The sequence below is a fragment of the Salvelinus namaycush genome, chromosome 8, assembly GCF_016432855.1.
Source record: "Salvelinus namaycush isolate Seneca chromosome 8, SaNama_1.0, whole genome shotgun sequence".
Taxonomy (NCBI): domain Eukaryota; kingdom Metazoa; phylum Chordata; class Actinopteri; order Salmoniformes; family Salmonidae; genus Salvelinus; species Salvelinus namaycush.
The window spans coordinates 20269260-20289052 of record NC_052314.1 but is presented as its reverse complement, the minus strand read 5'-3'; the positions used below and the strand labels follow the sequence as shown (position 1 = coordinate 20289052).

General features: G+C 45.6%; 1 protein-coding gene and 1 long non-coding RNA gene across 3 annotated transcripts in view; one reads left to right on the top strand and one right to left on the bottom strand.

The window, feature by feature from the left end:
- The first annotated feature begins 4147 nt into the window (after window positions 1-4147).
- LOC120052502 lies at window positions 4148-18031 on the top strand. Of its 2 annotated transcripts, XR_005477377.1 has the most exons (4): window positions 4148-4810; window positions 5038-5143; window positions 10397-11083; window positions 16186-18031. It is a non-coding gene; the product is annotated as an uncharacterized LOC120052502 (long non-coding RNA). The 2 variants fall into 2 exon arrangements; XR_005477376.1 differs by lacking the exons at window positions 10397-11083; window positions 16186-18031 and adding an exon at window positions 7262-7885 and having other exon boundaries at window positions 4150-4810.
- Window positions 9923-19793, bottom strand: part of LOC120052501 (glypican-1-like) — a 72932-nt gene continuing 63061 nt past the window's right edge. The window contains exons 4-9 of the mRNA XM_038999450.1: window positions 16711-16876; window positions 16363-16493; window positions 16097-16237; window positions 15716-15849; window positions 10873-11048; window positions 9923-10648 (exon numbers count right to left, since the gene is read on the bottom strand). Of these exons, the coding sequence (XP_038855378.1) occupies window positions 10443-10648; window positions 10873-11048; window positions 15716-15849; window positions 16097-16237; window positions 16363-16493; window positions 16711-16876 (954 nt within the window). The 3' untranslated portion in view covers window positions 9923-10442. The remainder of the gene's footprint in view (window positions 10649-10872; window positions 11049-15715; window positions 15850-16096; window positions 16238-16362; window positions 16494-16710; window positions 16877-19793) is intronic.

Here is a 19793-nt window from a genome sequence, read left to right as displayed (position 1 = left end):
GCTTCACCTGACCACTGCAAGCGCACCGGGCCCCCCTTTAGCAGTGAGGTAATGGGAGCAGCAACCTGACCAAAACCCCGGATAAACCTCCGGTAGTAGTTGGCAAACCCTAAGAATCGCTGCACCTCCTTTACCGTGGCGGGAGTCGGCCAATTACGCACGGCTGCAATGCGGTCACTCTCCATCTCCACTCCTGACGTGGAAATCCGATGCCCTAGGAAGGAGACGGACTGTTGGAAGAACAAGCATTTCTCAGCCTTGACATATAGGTCATGCTCCAGCAGGCGACCAAGCACTTTGCGCACCAGAGACACATGCTCGGCGCGTGTAGCGGAGTATATCAGGATGTCATCGATATACACCACTACACCCTGCCCGTGGAGGTCTCTGAAAATCTCGTCTACAAATGATTGGAAGACTGATGGAGCATTCATCAACCCATACGGCATGACGAGGTACTCATAATGCCCTGAGGTGGTACTAAATGCCGTCTTCCACTCGTCTCCCTTCCGAATACGCACCAGATTGTACGCACTCCTGAGATCCAGTGAAAAAGTGAAAAAAGTGAAAAAGCACGCCCCGTGCATTGACTCAATCGCCGTAGCGATAAGAGGTAGCGGGTAACGATACCTCACAGTGATTTTATTTAGACCTCGATAATCAATGCACGGGCGCAAACCTCCATCCTTCTTCTTCACAAAAAAGAAACTCGAGGAGACGGGGGAAATGGAGGGCTGAATGTACCCCTGACGCAGGGATTTGGAGACATATGTCTCCATAACCACCGTCTCCGCTTGCGACAGGGGATACACATGACTCCTGGGAAATGCAGCGTCTACCAGGAGACCTATCGCACAATCCCCCCGTCGATGGGGTGGTAATTGATTCGCCCTCTTTTTACAGAAGGCGAGAGCCAAATCGGCATATTCTGGGGGGATGCGCACGGTGGAGACCTGGTCTGGACTTTCCACCGTAGTAGCACCAACGGAAACCCCTAAACACCTATCTGAGCACTCTCGCGACCACCCCATGAGAGCCCTCTGTGGCCACGAAACAGTGGGTTTATGACAAGCTAACCAGGGTAGGCCCACCACCACAGAGTACGCAGGAGAATCAATAAGGAAAAGACTAATCTTCTCCTTGTGACCCCCCTGCGTTACCATACTCAAAGGAGCGGTGGCCTCCCTGATAAACACTGACCCTAATGGTCGACTATCTAAGGCATGAACGGGAAAAGGCATATCCACAGGAACAATGGGGATCCCTAAACTATGAGCTAAACCTTTATTAATGAAATTCCCAGCCGCGCCTGAATCTACTAGCGCCTTATGCTGGGAACGCGGGGAAAATTCAGGAAAAGTGACAGAGACAAACATATGTGCAACAGAGGGCTCTGGATGAGAATGGTGCCTACTCACCTGGGGTGACGGTAGAGTGCCCTGCCTGCTGCCTCGATTCCCAGAGGAACCAATCCGGCATCGACCAGCAGTGTGACCGCTGCGACCACATATGGTGCACGAGCGGGAACCCCCTCCGTTCTCCCTGCGCACCATCCCTCCCAACTCCATGGGTATAGGAGAGAGGGTGCGGGAGGATGGAACAACCAGACCCCGATCTAGACGTCCACGAGTAGCCAGCATGTTGTCCAGCCTGATGGACAGGTCCACCAGCTGGTCGAAGGTGAGGGTGGTGTCTCTACAGGCCAGCTCCCGACGGACATCCTCGCATAGACTACAGCGGTAATGTTCGATCAGGGCCCTGTCGCTCCATCCAGCGCCGGTAGCCAGGGTCCTAAACTCCAGAGCAAACTCCTGTGCGCTCCTCGTCTCCTGCCTCAGATGGTAGAGGAGCTCAACCGCCGCTCTGCCTTCGGGTGGGTGGTCAAATACGGTCCGGAAATGGCGGGTGAACTCCTCACGGTCCAACGCAGCATCCTCTTCTCCACACACAGCGCTGGCCCACTCCCGGGCTTTCCCGGTGAGGCACGAGACGAGGGCGTAACTCTTCTCACGATCTGATGGAGCTGGGTGGACCGTGGCCAGATATAAGCTTAGTTTGAGGAGGAAACCCTGGCAGCCAGCAGTATCTCCGTCGTACCCCTGTGGCAGGGATAAATGGATCCTGCTGGGTTCAAGCGGGGAAAAGACGATCAGGGGAGACCCCGGTTGTGCTGGTGGAGGCGCTGGAAAAACTCTGTGTCTCCCAGCGGTCCATATTCTGGACAAGGCGATCCATGGCGGCGCTCAGATTGTAAATCATCTCCGTATGTTCCATGACGCGCTCCTCCACCTCCATGGCCGGGGTACCTTCTCCTGCTGACTTCATTTTGGGTCAGAGATTCTGTCAGAGTCGTGTGTATAGGTGGCAGGGAAGTCAGGCGCAGGAGAATCAAACTTAAGGTAATGGAGTTGTTTAATAACAATAAATAAAACATAACTGCAAAACTATAATAACAATAAAACAAAGTGGGTACGAGGACCCGTCGCGCACCAATACAAACAACACGAAACTGAACATCAAACAATCTCTGACAAAGACATGAGGGGAAACAGAGGGTTAAATACACAACAGGTAATGAGTGGGATTAAAACCAGGTGTGTAGGAAGACAAGACAAAACCAAAAAATGGAAAAATTGAAAAATGGATCAATGATGGCTAGAAGACCGGTGACGTCAACCGCCGAGCACCGCCTGAACAAGGAGAGGCTTCGACTTTGGCAGAAGTCGTGACAGCTGGTATCCGCACAATACAGCTATTGCAAGAGCGAAATGTTTCACTGGCTGTCCACTTGTTTCAAAAACAATGATTGATAGGCAGCTTAAACTTCTTGAATTCATCCATTATTTGTCTCAAATAGACATTTAGAGTTGTGAACAGCCATCCACAATAACCACAATCAGTAAGGCGCAAATAGCTAAATGAGAGAGCAGCAGTGTGATTCACAGCAATGCGCTACGTAGATATCAATAATAAGTGATATACGTATCGCCGTAGACTACATCCTTACCTCCAAGCATTTATTCAAATTGGATAATCTTTGGATGCCAACAGCAGTCGCACCATTGGAAGACATAGCTTGGACTGTAGACTACAACATATTTTTTTACGCAAACATCCTTTCTGAATTTAAAAGTAATCCTCGAAGTAATCATGTCGTTTTTCAAAAGTATCTGTAATCTGATAACAATATTTTTGCTGGTAAAGTAGCGGATTATAGTTACAGTTTTTTCTGTAATCCCTTACATGTAACGGATTACATACCACAGGTGAAGAAGCCATGTAATCTGTTACTCCCCAACCCTGACCACGTGACAGACATCCGGCTTCTTCACCAGACATGATGCTTGGCATTCAGGCCAAAGAGTTCTATCTTGATTTCATCAGACCAGAGAATCTTGTTTTTCATAGTCTGAGTCCTTTAGATGCCTTTTGGCAAACTCCAAGCTAGCAGCCTTTTTTGAGGATTGGCTTCCGTCTGACCACTCTACCATAAAGGCCTGATTGGTTGAGTGTTGCAGAGATGGTTGTCCTTCTGGAAGATTCTCCCATCTCCACAGAGGAACTCTGGAGCTCTGTCAGAGTGACCATCTGGTCTTGGTCACCTCTCTCCATAAGGCCCTTCTTCGTTGATTGGCCGGGCAGCCAGCTCTAGGAAGAGTTTTGGTGGTTACAAACTTCTTCAATCTAAGAATGATGGAGGCCACTCTGTTCTTGGGGACCTTCAATGCTGCAGAAATGTCTTGGTACCCTTCCCCAGATCTGTGCCTCGACAGAATCCTGTCTCGGAGCTCTAGGAACAACTCCTTTGACCTTATGGCTTGGTTTTCGCTCTGACATGCATTGTCAGATGTGAGAACTTATAGACATGTGTGTGCTTTTCCAAATCATGTCCAATCGATTGAATTTACCACAGGAGGACTCCAATCAAGTTGTAGAAACATCTCAAGGATGATCAATCGAAACAGGATGCACCTGAGCTCAATTTTGAGTCTCATAGCGAAGGGTCTGAATACCTATGCAGTAAGGTATTTCTGTTTTTAATTTTTAATATATTTGCAAAAATTTATAAAAACCTGTTTTCACTTTGTCATTATGGTTTGTTGTGTTTAAATTGATGAGGAAAAAATGTAATTTAATCTATTTTAGAAGAAGGCTGTAACGTAACGAAATGTGTAGAAAGGGAAGGGGTCTGAATACTTTCTGAATTCACTATACATTACATAGCTATACAGAAAGCCCTTAAAGGGAACTACCTCCTAGAACCAACTTATCTGGTTATAAATGTTCTATGTGGCATCGATATGAGTCAGTAACATTAATTCTAGTGTCAGAATTGACTACAAAGTGTAAATAGGATAATTTTTTTCATAAACTCAGTCTCGTCCCAAAACGAGATTTGGAAGTGAGTGCTTCATAAGTATTTGGACAGCCAGGGCTCTGAGCTCATAGGAAATATTGTGGGTTCATTTTAGAGAGGCCATCCTTACTGACATAAATGTGAATTTATGTAAGTAAAACTGCAAACCATGGAGAAAATAATCCAATAGAATAATCCTCTAAATAAACCAAAGCAATATCACAAATGAAAGGGATGTACTGATTGACATAATTTTAGGGTGGAGTTGATTAACCCCCATCTCTTTGTTCAGTCACATGGGCAGGCAAACAACCATGAAGCTGCTACTGGACAGGGAAGCAGACCCCAATGCCTCCAGTGTGCCCATGCCTGTCTTCTTCCTGGTATGAAGGCAGGCCACATCCAGGCTGTCAGGCGTCTGCTGGAGTGTGGAGCACGTGCCTGCCTTCAGAGGTGGGTTATCTCTCACCTTTCTTTTACTCTTTCTCACTCTGAGTTAGCCCCACTAACATAACACATTGGCTACTCCTAGCTGGGTCTAGTTGACTACACAGAGTTGATGTTTCAATATGACTGTGGTTGCTGGAATGGCTTATGGTGACAAAAGGCTAGGGCGGTTGGTTGGTCTATTCCAGTGGAAAGTTACATTCAAATATCTCCTCTCATCTCTTGTGTTCCAGCAAAAGGGATTATACCCTCTGCACTTCGCTGCAGCTCTCCCCAGGGCAGAGGGCCCAAAGATCACAGAGCTGCAGGCTGCACACCGTGGGAGGGGGTTTGGAATAAGTAAGTTACCACTCTACTACTTCTCTCCACCTCCCCTAGTCCCCTAATGTAATCATTCTAAACTTGGCATAGGGTTTTCTCCCAACTCTCCATGACTGTTCAGTGAGATCTCTCACTGTGTTTAACACCAACCACTTAATTATTTCCATTGAATTTCCCCTCACACCCTCTCCATTCCTCAGTAGCCATTTAGTACATGAATACCCTGTTAAAATATGTGAGGAGTAAATCTGAATCCGTCTTTTTCATGGCACAATGTGAAATGTTTCTGCTCTGTTCTCTTACATTCATTTGGTTCCTTCAATTGTTCACAGACTGAGCGGTTTTGAACCATAATGTTTTGTTCTCCAACAAAGAGTTAATTTGCTGTAACAAAGGCGTTCTAAGCTTGCAACGATTATGGCAAGGAGGGGAGCTGCCAAATTCAGCTGGATGGGAGGAAGGAAGGAAGGGAGTGCATCCTCGAGAGGAGCTGGAACACATTAGAAGGGAGGAAGGGAGGGAGCGCATCCTCGAGAGGAGCTGGAACACATTAGAAGGGAGGAAGGGAGGGAGCGCATCCTCGAGAGGAGCTGGAACACATTAGAAGGGAGGAAGGGAGGGAGCGCATCCTCGAGAGGAGCTGGAACACATTAGAAGGGAGGAAGGGAGGGAGCACATCCTCGAGAGGAGCTGGAACACATTAGAAGGGAGGAAGGGAGGGAGCGCATCCTCGAGAGGAGCTGGACACATTAGAAGGGAGGAAGGGAGGGAGTGCATCCTCGAGAGGAGCTGGAACACATTAGAAGGGAGGAAGGGAGGGAGCGCATCCTCGAGAGGAGCTGGAACACATTAGAAGGGAGGAAGGGAGGGAGCGCATCCTCGAGAGGAGCTGGAACACATTAGAAGGGAGGAAGGGAGGGAGCGCATCCTCGAGAGGAGCTGGAACACATTAGAAGGGAGGAAGGGAGGGAGCGCATCCTCGAGAGGAGCTGGAACACATTAGAAGGGAGGAAGGGAGGGAGCGCATCCTCGAGAGGAGCTGGAACACATTAGAAGGGAGGAAGGGAGGGAGAGGAGCTGGAAGTAATGCTGGGGGGCATGAAAGGCTCCGGATAGGGAGCACATCCTTGAGAGGAGCTAGTTGGGACATCACACACAGTCAGGCTGGGATGAGTTGGCTTGGATGAGTGTGTGTGTGGGGGGGGGAGTTCAGACACTTGTTGTAGTCTAGTAGGCCAGGTTCTCCCAAACTTGGTCCTGCCCCCCCCCCCCCCCCCCCCGTGGGTGGGTGCACGTTTTGGTTTTGCCCTAGCACTACACAGCCGATTAAAATAACCAACTCATTATCAAGCTTTTATTATTTGAATCAGCTATCAGCTGTGTAGTGATAGTGCAAAACCCAAACGTGCACCCAGGGGGGGCCACAGGCCCAGTTTGGGAAACCCTGACCTACTAGATTACAACAAGTGTGTGACCCCTTGTAGTAGGCTATTATACGAGTTCAGACTAGTAAATGCCACATTTAAAGCTATACAAGTTTTAGTCACTAGATGGAAGCAAAGGCATTGTTATTGCATGTACAAGAAAATAAGGTTTTGAAGAAACACAGAAAATAAGGTCTGAGGTTAACACAGGTTTAGGAGATCGTATACGTTTTGTTCTAAGAGATAATAGCAGTCTGTTAACATGACCTTTATGAATTATGAAGCATTTGTGATTGAAATGCTTTTTTTATAACAAATTCTCCAGAATTCACTAAATGTTCATCAGTTAACTCAATTTATCTCAATGAACAAAACATACAAGATCTCCTAAGCCTGTGTAAACCTCAGACCTTATTTTCTGTGTTTCTTCCAAAACCCTATTCTTTCCCCATTGATTTTTCCCATAGGAATGGCTGAACAAACCAGAGGTAACTTATCAGAATCTTGAGAGGTTCAAGGAGAAGCTGGCAAGAGGGTTAGTATAGGGTAGGATCAGAGTAGGATAAGGCCCTATCTTCACTGCAGGACGTTATCTCAAAGTACTGAATAGAAAGGGAAAGTCTTTCTGATGTGATAAGATAGTCTGCCAGTCACGACCCATTAGATGCTAGAGAGATTGGGAATAAGCATGGCGTTGTGTTTGTGTCTGCAGCTTAGCCCAATGACCCAAACAGCTCTGTGATGAAAGCCAAAAGCAACAAGTGCTCTCAGGATCCGGACGCTCAAAGACGATACTTACGAGCCGGGGTCAAAACCATGACGGGCCAGCTCAGCCTGGCCCAGAAACTCTCAGAGACACTTTGAAAACCTGAAAAAGAACTACAGCGTCATCTGACAGCTACACAGAGATAGATTATGCTATATTAAAGCACTTTGGGAGTAGAATTTCTCTAGAAACATGGAGTGTGGTGACTTGATTTCATGTGAAATTGTGTGCCAGATGATTTGAGAGACATGATAATGTGCAGGAAGATAAGCTAATGATAATTAAACATTGTATGGACAGCATCCTAGTACTGTTGACTCTTGACTCTATTATCCCAAGTAGCAGTTAAAAAGAACAGTCAGTCAGACATCTTTGTCATCATGTTTATAATAACTGACACAATCTAGTGGAAAAACGACAGCGCGTTGACATATTTCACCTCGGCATTGTTGCAAATGTATTTTTATTTTTTTATCACTTGGACACTTTTTCAAATTGTCACATTGTACTTATGCCTCCGACTGTAGTTGGACAATTAAGCGTATTCACAAAATACTTGGGGCCCCTGTTTTTCTTTTCATCCATTTATTCCAAATACATAAACTCATTCACACCCTGACACATAAAAACACATTCACACCAGACCTGGGTTCAAATACTATTTCAGGTATTTTGATTACTTTTCAATACATTTCAAAAAAAGTATTCAGACAAAATTATTTAAAAAAAAAAACAGTAGTTGATTATTGGAATGTATTTAGAAATATACTTTGAAAGTATTTGGAAATATACTTGGAAAGTATTTGAAAATACTCAAATACATGACTCGAATACACTCCCATGCCTTTAACATAGGTATTTCAAATTTGGAAAATACTTTCAAATGCAATTTGGTCAACTATTTGGTTTTTACAAATAACCATTCAAATACTCAAAAGTAATTATTTTGGGCTGTGTATTTGAAAATACTCAAATACACAGAAAAAGTATTTAAATAACAATTACTCAAATACACGTGTTTGCGCCCTGATCTGCACCACACACGTAAGGTAATCAGCCAGTCTGTATCTGTATCCAAATCAATCAGCACTTCAACATGGCGCTTCTCACCCATTGATTTTCCATTGTGCTGATTCTCTGTGCATTGAGAGAGGGTCTGCTCATCGATTGCTCAGCATTCGTTGGCCCCGGGATCTGCACTGAGGAGCCCAGTGTTAGGTTTACAGCACAAAGAGTTTAAATTAAGAGCTATAAAAATCTGCAGGTAACAGGGAATGGGCCTGTGTTGTGTTAATCTTCTTCCCACCTCAATTAAAGTAAGGGAAATTAAGAACACAATATATCTCTACTGAATGTGCCTGGGTCCCATATGAAAAGCAGGTTAAGGAAGACACATGCAGTCTCATGGGCCTGTGTTGAAGGAGAAACAAGGTGCAGTGCAAATTTAGGGGATGGTAAACAAGACTGGAAAGCAGTATTCATGCTCTCAGTCTATTGTTTCCATTTCATTTAGCTCTGTTTTCAATGCTTCTTTCCTGGGAAATCAGACGCTGTATTCACACAGTCTTAAAGCATGCATTTTACATGCATCCATTCATACTGTGCCTATATGCAGTCAGTCAAACAGTCACACACACAGTTTTACACAAAGTCAAAGACAAGCATTCACACACTTACATACCGTACACCAGTACATTGACACCTACACTGCGTTACATTAACGAACACTGTGTCACCAGATCTTCCCCATTCTAACATCCACGTACTGTCTGGATGTCTTAAATTACTCAACCCCAACATATGAACATTTAATCACCATTGGCCATACATACACAATTTGCCACTACATCAGATTTATTCTCCGCTATGAGACTTGTAACTGTACACACACAGACACTTTGAAATGGTCCTCCTGTGTGTGACGGAGGGAACATGAGCCAGCTCCAACAATGCACTTACGTCACTGACTACACCTTAATACAATCTCATTACAATCTCACATTCCAGCAATGTTTGGAGAACGTGTGACTGCGTTTTAGTCAAGGCATTCCCACTCCACATCCAGCTGTAGTCAACTGTGTAGATGGCAGGTGGAGAAGGTTCAGACCCCTAAGCTTGGGTTAATGACCATAGATTACATTATATTATAAGACATAGAAAATATGTACAAAAAGGTGGACCCGTCTTTTTTTTTTGGACAGGTCACTAGGATGTGTTGAGTGAACAATACTAACCAAGGTCTCCGTCATCATGTCACAACTGGTACACTATGATTGAAATTGTTCTTGTGAAAAGATCTGCATGTGTGTGTTGGGCTTCTTTCGGCATGTGTAAATGCTGTGTGTTTCTGGCTAAGTGAACTGTGCATTATCACCTGACTGCTAACAGAATGGTGGCTTTTACAAGTTTTAAGACCAGATGGATAAATGAAAATATCAGGCACAGCGAGAGGCTTATAGGCCTAGTCTGACAAAAGTGGTTTTCTACAGTCCTTCAGTAGAAGTCAGGTATATAGTTATACTGCTTTCACAGATGCCCTCTCAAGTGAAGTTTGTCAATGGTGCTGTGTTAATGTGCTATTGATGCAAGTATATCACAAGTACAAGAAACCATTATTTTTGATTTAATATACTTGAGAGATCCAAATTCCCTGTCACTGTGATTGATATGAAAAACAAATGCATTGGATTAGCACACTGAAGATACACACCAAACCGTCTCTCACAGTGCTCTCACAACATCACGGTCAAGTTATTGGCATTGTTAGAACATTGCAACAAGGTCACATTGACTTTACATTAGAATGGCATGATCGCTAAGAAGCTTGTGCCATCCAAACATTGCATCTAGCATGTGAAACATCCTTGTTCACCACCCAAGCATAGAAACAATAAAAAGAAGCCAAAGACCAGCTCTACTTGCCACATAAAAAAAAAATCAAAACAAGAAAAAATGATTAGGAAATTTCTTTGTGTTTCTCTCATTAAAATGAAAGTTAGTCCATTCATTCAATAACAATCCTTTCCTATTTGGCAAAGTTACCCACCCATCCCCCCTTTTCTCTCTTCTATTCCATCTCAGAGCCCTACTCCAAAACACAGTCTCGACTGGATGCACCACCGGTCCATTATCGCCTGCGCAGCAGTGTGGCCAATGAGAGCAGGAGGAGGAGGATGGAGGGGTGGGTCTGGGTTCCTGTGCTCTTCACCTTCTTGTTCTCAGGATGATTGTAGTATCTGGTGCTGTCTGCTTTGGGCACAATGACACGAGGTCCATTGCGGGCACACGACTCGCCTGTACACATTCCACTTCCTGAACCACTGACGTCATCACCTGGAGACAAGGGAAAGGCATTGGTTAATTGAAATTAGGATATCAGTGAGACCAAGCGGTTCAACATGTTTCTGATACACTCCCAACTCTAACCTGCACATCCAATACCCCCCATCCCCAAACCCAATACCCCATACTCTCTCACCCTGTCTACTATACTCTTGGCCCTTCCTCCCTCCTCTCTCAACCCTCCTTCCCCCTCTCCTCTCCCGCCCGTCACTCACTGGCATCCTGGAAGTCCACGTCATTGCCGTTGAGGGCGTTCCTCAGCCGGTTGGTCATGATCTTCAGCTGCATGATCTGCTGGCGGATAGTCATGTCTGGCTTGGTGATGTCGATGTCCACTTCTGGGTTGTTGATCTGGCTGGCCAGGCCGTCGCCCATCACCTCAAGAAGATACCTGGACACAGAACACATGATGGAGATGTATGACAAGTAGGTTTTTGTGGGTTATGTTGTCTTTTTCTGTTGTAATCTGTGGGTATTTATGCTTGGACAAATCAATTATCTTTCAGGGATTTAGTCTAGCGATTTCACCAGTTATTGATTTGTCATCCTTTGTATGTGTCTGTCCATCTATCTCAGTCTCTCCTTATCATCTCTATCCTGTCTTCTTATGGGGTCTCTTCTCCTCCACTGGACTATATTGCTGTGGTCACAGTACTGGATGGAAAAACCACACACTCATGCAAATAGTCCGGGTAGCCATTTGATTACCTGTTAAGGAGTCTTATGGCTTAGGGGTAAAAGCTGTTGAGAAGGCTTTTGGTCCAAGACTTGATGCTCCGGGACCGCTTGCCATGTGGTAGCAGAGAGAACAGTCTATGACTGGGGTGGCTAGGGTCTTTGACAATTTTTAGGGCCTTCCTCTGACACCGCCTGTTGTAGAGGTCCTGGATGGCAGGCAGCTTAGCCCCAGTGATGTACTAGGCCGTACGCATTACCCTCTGTAGTGCCTTGCAGTCGGAGGCCGAGCAGTTGCCGTACCGGGCAGTGATGCAACCAGTCAGGATGCTCTCGATGGTGCAGCTGTATAACCTTTTGAGGATCTCAGGAACCATTCCAAATCTTTTCAGTTTCCTGAGGGGGAATAGGTTTTGTTGTGCCCTCTTCACAACTGTCTTGGTGTGTTTGGACCATTCTAGTTGGTTGGTGATGTAGACACCAAGGAACTTGAAGCTCTCAACCTGCTCCACTACAGCCCCGTCGATGAGAATGTTGGCATGCTCGGTCCTCCTTTTCCTGTAGTCCACAATCATCTCCTTTGTCTTGATTACGTTGAGGGAGAGGTTATTATTCTGGCACCACCCGGGCCAGGTCTCTGACCTCCTCCCTATAGACTGTTGTGTCGTCTGCACACTTAATGATGGTGTTGGAGTCGTGCCTGGCCATGCAGTCGTGTGTGAAGAGGGAGTACAGGAGGGTACTGAGCACGCACCCCTGAAGGGCTCCAGTGTTGAGGATCAGCGTGGCAGATATGTTGCTACCTACCCTCACCACCTGGGGCAGCCCGTCAGGAAGTCCAAGATCCAGTTGCAGAGGGAGGTGTTTAGTCCCAGGATCCTTAGCTTAGTGATGAGCTTTGAGGACACTGTGGTGTTGAACGCTGAGCTGTAGTCAATGAATCGCATTCTCATGTAGGTGTTCCTTTTGTCCAGATGGGAAAGGGGAGTGTGGAGTGCAATAGAGATTGCATCATCTGTGGATCTGTTTGAGCAGTATGCAAATTGGAGTGGGTCTAAGGTTTCTGGGATAATGGTGTTAATGTGAGCCATTACCAGCCTTTCAAAGCACTTCATGGCTACGGACGTGAGTGCTACGGGTCTGTAGTCATTTAGGCAGGTTACCTTAGTGTTCTTTGGCACAGGGACTATGGTGGTCTGCTTGAAACATGTTGGTATTACAGACTCAATCAGGGACATGTTGAAAATGTCAGTGAAGACACCTGCCAGTTGGTCAGCACATGCCTGGAGCACACGTCCTGGTAATCCGTGGCCCAGCGGCCTTGTGAATGTTAACCTGTTTAAAGGTCTTACTCACGTCGGCTACGGAGAACGTGATCACACAGTCGTCCGGAACAGCTGAGCATAGAAGTGATTTAGCTCGTCTGGTAGGCTCGTGTCACTGGGCAGCTTGCGGCTGTGCTTCCCATTGTAGTCAGTTTGTAGGCCCTGCCACAGCCAATGAGCGTTGGAGCCGGTGTAGTACGATTCAATCTTAGTCCTGTATTGGCACATTGCCTGTTTGATGGTTCGTCGGAGGGCATAGCAGGATTTATTATAAGCTTCCGGGTTAGAGTTCTAAGAAAATCTTGTCTGCTAAATTAACTAGTGTAGCCCACAGCCTTACGGCATAGCCAGAACAAATCAAATTTCCTTTGTCACATACACATGGTTAGCAGATGTTAATGCGAGCGTAGCGAAATGCTTGTGCTTCAAGTTCCGGCAGTGCAGTAATATCTAACACGTAATCTAACAAATTCACAACGACTACCTTATACACACAATGTAAGAGGATGGATATGTAAACATTATTAAAGTGGCATTATTTAAAGTGACTAGTGATACCATTATTAAATCGATTTATTAAAGTGGTTAGAGATTTGAGTCTGTATGTTGGCAGCAGCCTCTCTATGTTAGTGATGGCTGTTTAACAGTCTGATGGGCTTGAGATAGAAGCTGTTTTTCAGTCTCTCGTTCCCAGCTTTGATGCAACGGTACTGACCTCGCCTTCTGGATGATAGTGGGGTGAACAGGCAGTGGCTCGGGTGGTTGCTGTCCTTAATGATCTTTTTGGCCTTCCTGTGACATCGGGTGCTGTAGGTGTCCTGGAGGGCAGGTAGTTTGCCCCCGGTGATGCATTGTGCAGACCACACTACCCTCTGGAAAGCCCTGCGGTTGAAGAAGGTGCAGTTGCCGGACCAGGCGGTGATACAGCCCGACAGAATGCTCTCGATTTTGCATCTGTAGAAGTTTGTGAGGGCTAAATTTCTTCAGCCTCCTGAGGTTGGAGAGGAGCTGTTGCGTGGACCATTTCAGTTTGTCCATGATGTGTATGCTGAGGAACTTAAACTTTCCACCCTCTCCACTACTGTCCCGTCGATGTGGATAGGGGGGTGCTCCCTCTGCTATTTCCTGAAGTCCACGATCATCTGTTTTGTTGATGTTGAGCGAGAGGATATTTTCCTGACACCACCCTCCGAGGGCCCTCACCTCCTCCCTGTAGGCTGTCTTGTCGTTGTTGGTAATCAAGCCTACCACTGTAGTGTCATCTGCAAACTTGATGATTGAGTTGGAGGCATGCATGGCCATGCAGTCATGGGTAAACAGGGAGTACAGGAGAGGGCTGAGAACGCACCCAGTGTTGAGGATCAGCGGGGTGGAGATGTTGTTTCCTACCTTCTCCACCTGGGGGCGGCCAGTCATAAAGTCCAGGACCCAGTTGCACAGGGCGGAGTCGAGACCCAGGTTCTCAAGCTTAATGATGAGTTTGGAGGGTACTATGATGTTGAATACTGAGCTGTAGTCAATGAACAGCATTCTTGCATAGGTATTCCTCTTGTCCAGATGGGATAGGGCAGTGTGCAGTGTGATGACTAGGATAGGGATTGATTGAATATGTCCATAAACACACCAGCCAGCTGGTCTGCACATGCTCTGAGGACGCGGCTAGGGATGCAGTCTGGGCCGGCAGCCTTGCGAGGGTTAACACGTTTAAATGTTTTACTCATGTCGGCCACGTTGAAGGAGAGCCCGCAGTCTTTGGTAGCGGGCCGTGTCGGTGGTACTGTATTGTCCTCAAAGCGCGCAAAGAAGTTATTTTACTAATCCGTGATTGACTGTAGACCCTGCCACATACGTCTCGTGTTTGAGCCGTTGAATTGCGACTCTACTTGTCTCTGTACTGACACATTGCTTGTTTGATTGCCTTGCGGCGGGAATAGCTACACTGTTTGTATTCGGTCATGTTTCCAGTCGCCTTGCCATGATTAAATGCAGTAGTTCGCGCTTTCAGTTTTGTGTGAATGCTGCCATCAATCCACAGTTTCTGGTTAGGTAAGGTTTTAATAGTCACAGTGGGTACAACATCTCCAATGCACTTCCTAATAAACTCACTCACGAGACAGCGTAAACGTATAGGGCATATACATATAGGGCCTAACATAAGGACAACTCAGAGTATGCTATTCTGTTCTTCTAAAATAGACTGCATTTTTTTCATATCATGTTTCTTTAGAACTGTCTAAAATAAATAATGGATTTATTGTGATGGGGTAGGCTATATTACATGGATTTATTAGACTTAGACTAAAATGTAGATGTTCCAAAGATCTGCATCAGTGGCTTATAGGCTATGCGTGGAAAGCCAGGAGATGCTAAATGTGTTTATGTTAATTAACAGTCAGTTATTGTGAGACTGGCAGTTATTTGCTTGACAATCACTTGCTGATAACATTTCATGACCGGCACAGCCCTAGCTACATGCATTACTAATGGTCCCATTGCCTTGGAGTTGCATTTTTATGACATGGCCTGTCACATATTTCAATATTTCAGCATCACACACACACGCACATACACTTTTATATCAGCATCCAATGCTGCTTTAACGCTAACACAAACACACCCATGAACCCACAAGTACATACATTTTTTATGACACAGTCTGACATTATTCAGAGTAAACAGTCCTCCATAAATCAAATTGCCCAATCTCAATCCAATAAGGGAAGAGTTGTGGCTCTGCAGAAGGGGAGGTAAACTGCTCAATAATGTATTTAGAATACAGAGGGTCTTGGGGATTCACTCTAACCAGAGAGAGCGTTGCATGACAAATAGGCAGTGCTGTGTCTATAGCTCTGTGAATGGTTAGCATGTTCATCCTCATTCTAAATGGCATCTCAGGGTTACCTGAGCAATCCACATCCAACACAGTACAGATGTTCTCAGACATTTGAAGCGGGATAGTATACCATGGGATGGTATGCTACATATTCCTGTTGACAATGTGTCAGTAACAGTCTGTCTATACCAGACAGCTAAACTACAGGACAGGTGCTCATCATACCTGGCCTTGGTCATGCCATTCCAGCACTTGTCATCACTAGCTGCTCCTGCTGCCACTTTACTACTGCACAGAGCAGCTGGCAGCTGTACCCAGTACTGCTGCATCTCCCGCAGCTTACTGGACACATCAGATATCTAGGGGAGGAATGACAAACTAGTCAACACAAAACACGCATGTACACACACACAGAGAGAGCGAGAGAGAGAGAGAGAGAGAGAGAGAGAGAGAGAGAGAGGGAGAGGGAGAGGGAGAGAGAGAGAGAGAGAGAGAGAGAGAGAGAGAGAGAGAGAGAGAGAGAGAGAGAGAGAGAGCTATTCTTGGTCTACTGGGCACATTAGACTCAACAGAGAGGATATCCTGCAGTTTTAATGAAACACACACCTGCATCTCCAGCCGGACCCCTGCGGTGGGGCTAGGTTTGTACTCCATTGCGGTGCTGGCGGGGTTAACTCTCTTCTTTCTCTCCTCAGACCCTGAACTTTGTGTGCCTGCCACCTTGGGGGTCCCACAGGCCTGAAATACCTACCACCAAACACACAGTAAAACACACACCTTTAGACACACACATCTGAGACTCAAACACATGTAAAATAGCATAGAGCGTGGGAATAAAGGTTTAGTCAGGATTTGGTGCTGGTTGAACAGACCTTGCTGGTGAAGACCTCTGTGTTCTCCTGCATGTAGAGGATGGCGTCTGAGATACGGAGGGGGATGGAGTAGATGACCACGTCCACGCTGGGGTCAGAACTGAAACTAGATGCCACCTGCAGCATGGTGTCTGGACAAACAGAGACAGGAGATTAACAAGGGGAAAACTGAGTGTGTGCTTATATTTGCTGTGTGTGTGTGTGTGTGTGTGTGTGTGTGTGTGTGTGTGTGTGTGTGTGTGTGTGTGTGTGTGTGTGTGTGTGTGTGTGTGTGTGTGTGTGTGTGTGTGTGTGTGTGCGTGCGTGCGTACGTGTCCATGCAGTCGGGCGGACATGTGTGTCTCTCACCGATGAGGTTCTGCCACTCGGTGTCGAGGTCGGCCTGGTTGGCGAGGCATCCCTTCATGACATTTCTGCAGTAGTTGGCACAGGGCTTGACTGAGGCCAGGCCTCTACAGTGAGGACAGTACACCAGCTTCATCATGGCACGGGTACACTCTGGGCTGAGAGGTACCTGGAGGAAAAGACCAATCATCATCATCATCATCATCATCATCATCATCATCATCATCAATGAGCTTTGCATCTTTTCAATTTTGACTTCAATTATGAGGAGTTATGAGTAATACAGCGAGTTGGAATGGGAAGGTTATGTTTTGTAAAATAACTGCTATTCTGTATTCTATTTTCACTCAGGCATGATGACTGGCGCCTGTGTAGAGTAGAGAGTTGTTCTTTGCTACTTCTTAGGTCTCTATATGTATCAAGTCAACTGAGCATATCTGTGCTCCAGCGATAGAGGCCGTTACACTTGTCAGTGCGAAGACTGATGAAAAGCCCAGTAAAGCTCACTTAGAGACATCTTTCCTCCCCTGATGTACTGACTGGTTCCCTCCAGCACTGCCATTTTGTACACAGGTCTCTGAATGCGTACACCATCTCCAATACAGAGACAGAAGTTCACCCTCATTGCATTTGTGGTTATAATATGTATTATATTCTTGATTATCATGTATTGATTATGATTAAGAGTATTGTGCGATATGGAAGGGCAACACTACCATGCAGCTAACACATGACCGTGGTTAGATAGTGGATAAAGAAGTGGATATGTAGGTCTATGTTGTGTAGATGTTTGTGGTCAGAGGAGTCGGCCATCATTTCCAAGGACAATCACGCATTCAGAGGAGGACCATGTCATTTTCCCAGATTGCAGTTTCAAATTTAGCTCCTTAATGTGGATGTCTAGAGTTTGACACCATTAAGAACTACAAGCAAACTGATCAGATAACAAGATTAAAGAGGCATCATTACAACCGGTCCTTGTATTGCCAGACTTCACAGGGACACATCAACAGGGCTTAATGTAAACAGACAGCCGGCTTCCTAACACGTCCGACAGTCACCGATTGATTGTGACATCCCCGTGTGAGATCTCCTACAGTGTGACACAACAGGAGGGGGAGTGGAGCAGAGCAGAGGCCAGTTATTGGTGGCTGCTAAATTAAGATCAGTGATGGGACAGACGCCCATGATGCCTCACTGTTACAGCAGCCACCATCACTGGCAGTAATGACAATAATCAACCATAGCTCAAAGGAATTCTTCCATCTGCATGCTCTCTCTCTCTCTCTCTCTCTCTCTCTCTCTCTCTCTCTCTCTCTCTCTCTCTCTCTCTCTCAGATCCTCTCACTCAGATCCTCTCTCTCTCTCTCTCTCTCAGATCCTCTCACTCAGATCCTCTCTCTCTCTCTCTCTCTCTCTCTCTCTCTCTCTCTCTCTCTCTCTCAGATCCTCTCACTCAGATCCTCTCTCTCAGATCCTCTCACTCAGATCCTCTCACTTTATTCAAACTCTCTCTCTCATACACTCACGTTCATCGATCTCTCTATACCTCCTCCTCTATATCTCCCTCTCCATGTGTTCTATTCAAAGGTGGTAAAGCGTGTGGTATCATGTACTGGAAACACAGTCTGTATTTAAATGGGCCAGACTCTGGCCTCTTTGTGCCAACATAAAGAGTGGTTTGAAATGGTGGTTATTTTTAGGAAGAAGGGAGTGAAAGTCCACTGGATTCCTGCAAGTAGCTATTGGCCTCTGTGGTGTTTGTGTAAACAGCTTGTGTATGTTCGATATGTAACGCACAAATACACATCAATCCACTTTAAAAAACACAACAGATTACACAGTAGACATGACATTACACGTGTAGACTTAAAGTACTTTCATAGAAATGTAACATGCACATTAACTTAAAACCTTAAAACCTCACTCATTACATAGTCTCAAAGGCTCCTTCCTCTCTCCAAGAGTGTGCCAGGAATCCCCTTTTGAAACTCTTTATACCACCAAGAGCATCAAAAAATGGCATACATCCACTGCTGAGACAGAGAAGTGTCCCACTGTTACCCTACTTATGGTTGAAGAGAAAAAGTAGAATGTCCAAGTATTCAGCAAGTAGACAGTGGCTGTAGGAACAGGGACAGGAAGGCCAGACCTCTCTGTAATTCACTTCTGATGGGGAACAGATGTTAAGCTAGCCTAGCTACATTATTCATCTGCCTCTCAGACAAATAAAAACATATTTTATTTTTCACATGCTTTGTAAACAACAGGTATAGACTAACAGTGAAATGCTTACTTAGGGGTCCTTTTCCAACAATGCAGAGTTAAAGATCAAGATTGTATTTTTTTACAAAATAGTGGTACGAGGAATAAATATGCAGTGAATAACGAATAACAATATGGAATAAAAATAAAATGTCCATATATATAGGGAGTAGAAAAGAGGAATGTCCGCAACTCCGGTATGCTCCCATGGTGATTTAATCAGACGCACAATAAACACTAAGTTTTGATCCGAGTTGGATCTTAGTCGTTCTTTTGTCCTGCACCTGATAAGTTCAATGTGCATATTTATCCATTTTTCCCCCATTTATATAAGGAGTACCAGTACCGAGTCGATGTACAGGGGTACGAGGTAATTGAGGTAGCTGAGCTGTAGTCAATGAACAGCATTCTTACATAGGTATTAATTTTGTCCAGGTGGGTGAGGGCAGTGTGGAGTGCAATAGAGATTGCCTCCTCTGTGGATGAGTTGGGGCGGTATGGAAATTGGAGTGGGTCCAGAGTGTCTGGGAGGATGGTGTTGATGTGAGCCATGACCAGCCTTTCAAAGCATTTCATGGCTATAGAAGGGAGTGCTACAGGCAATGCACAGCAGCCTTTTACACACCCTTACTGAGACACGCCACTACTGAGACATGCCCCTACTGAGACACGCCCCTACTGAGACAAGCCCCTAGTGTGCTTTATCTATCCACAGTATTCATATGTTTTCACCAGGGTAACCAAGGTTAAACATTACCTGTGGGTGAAAATTACATAGTCTCATCCAGGGACTTTACTTTTTTGTGAAACGTTTACACAAG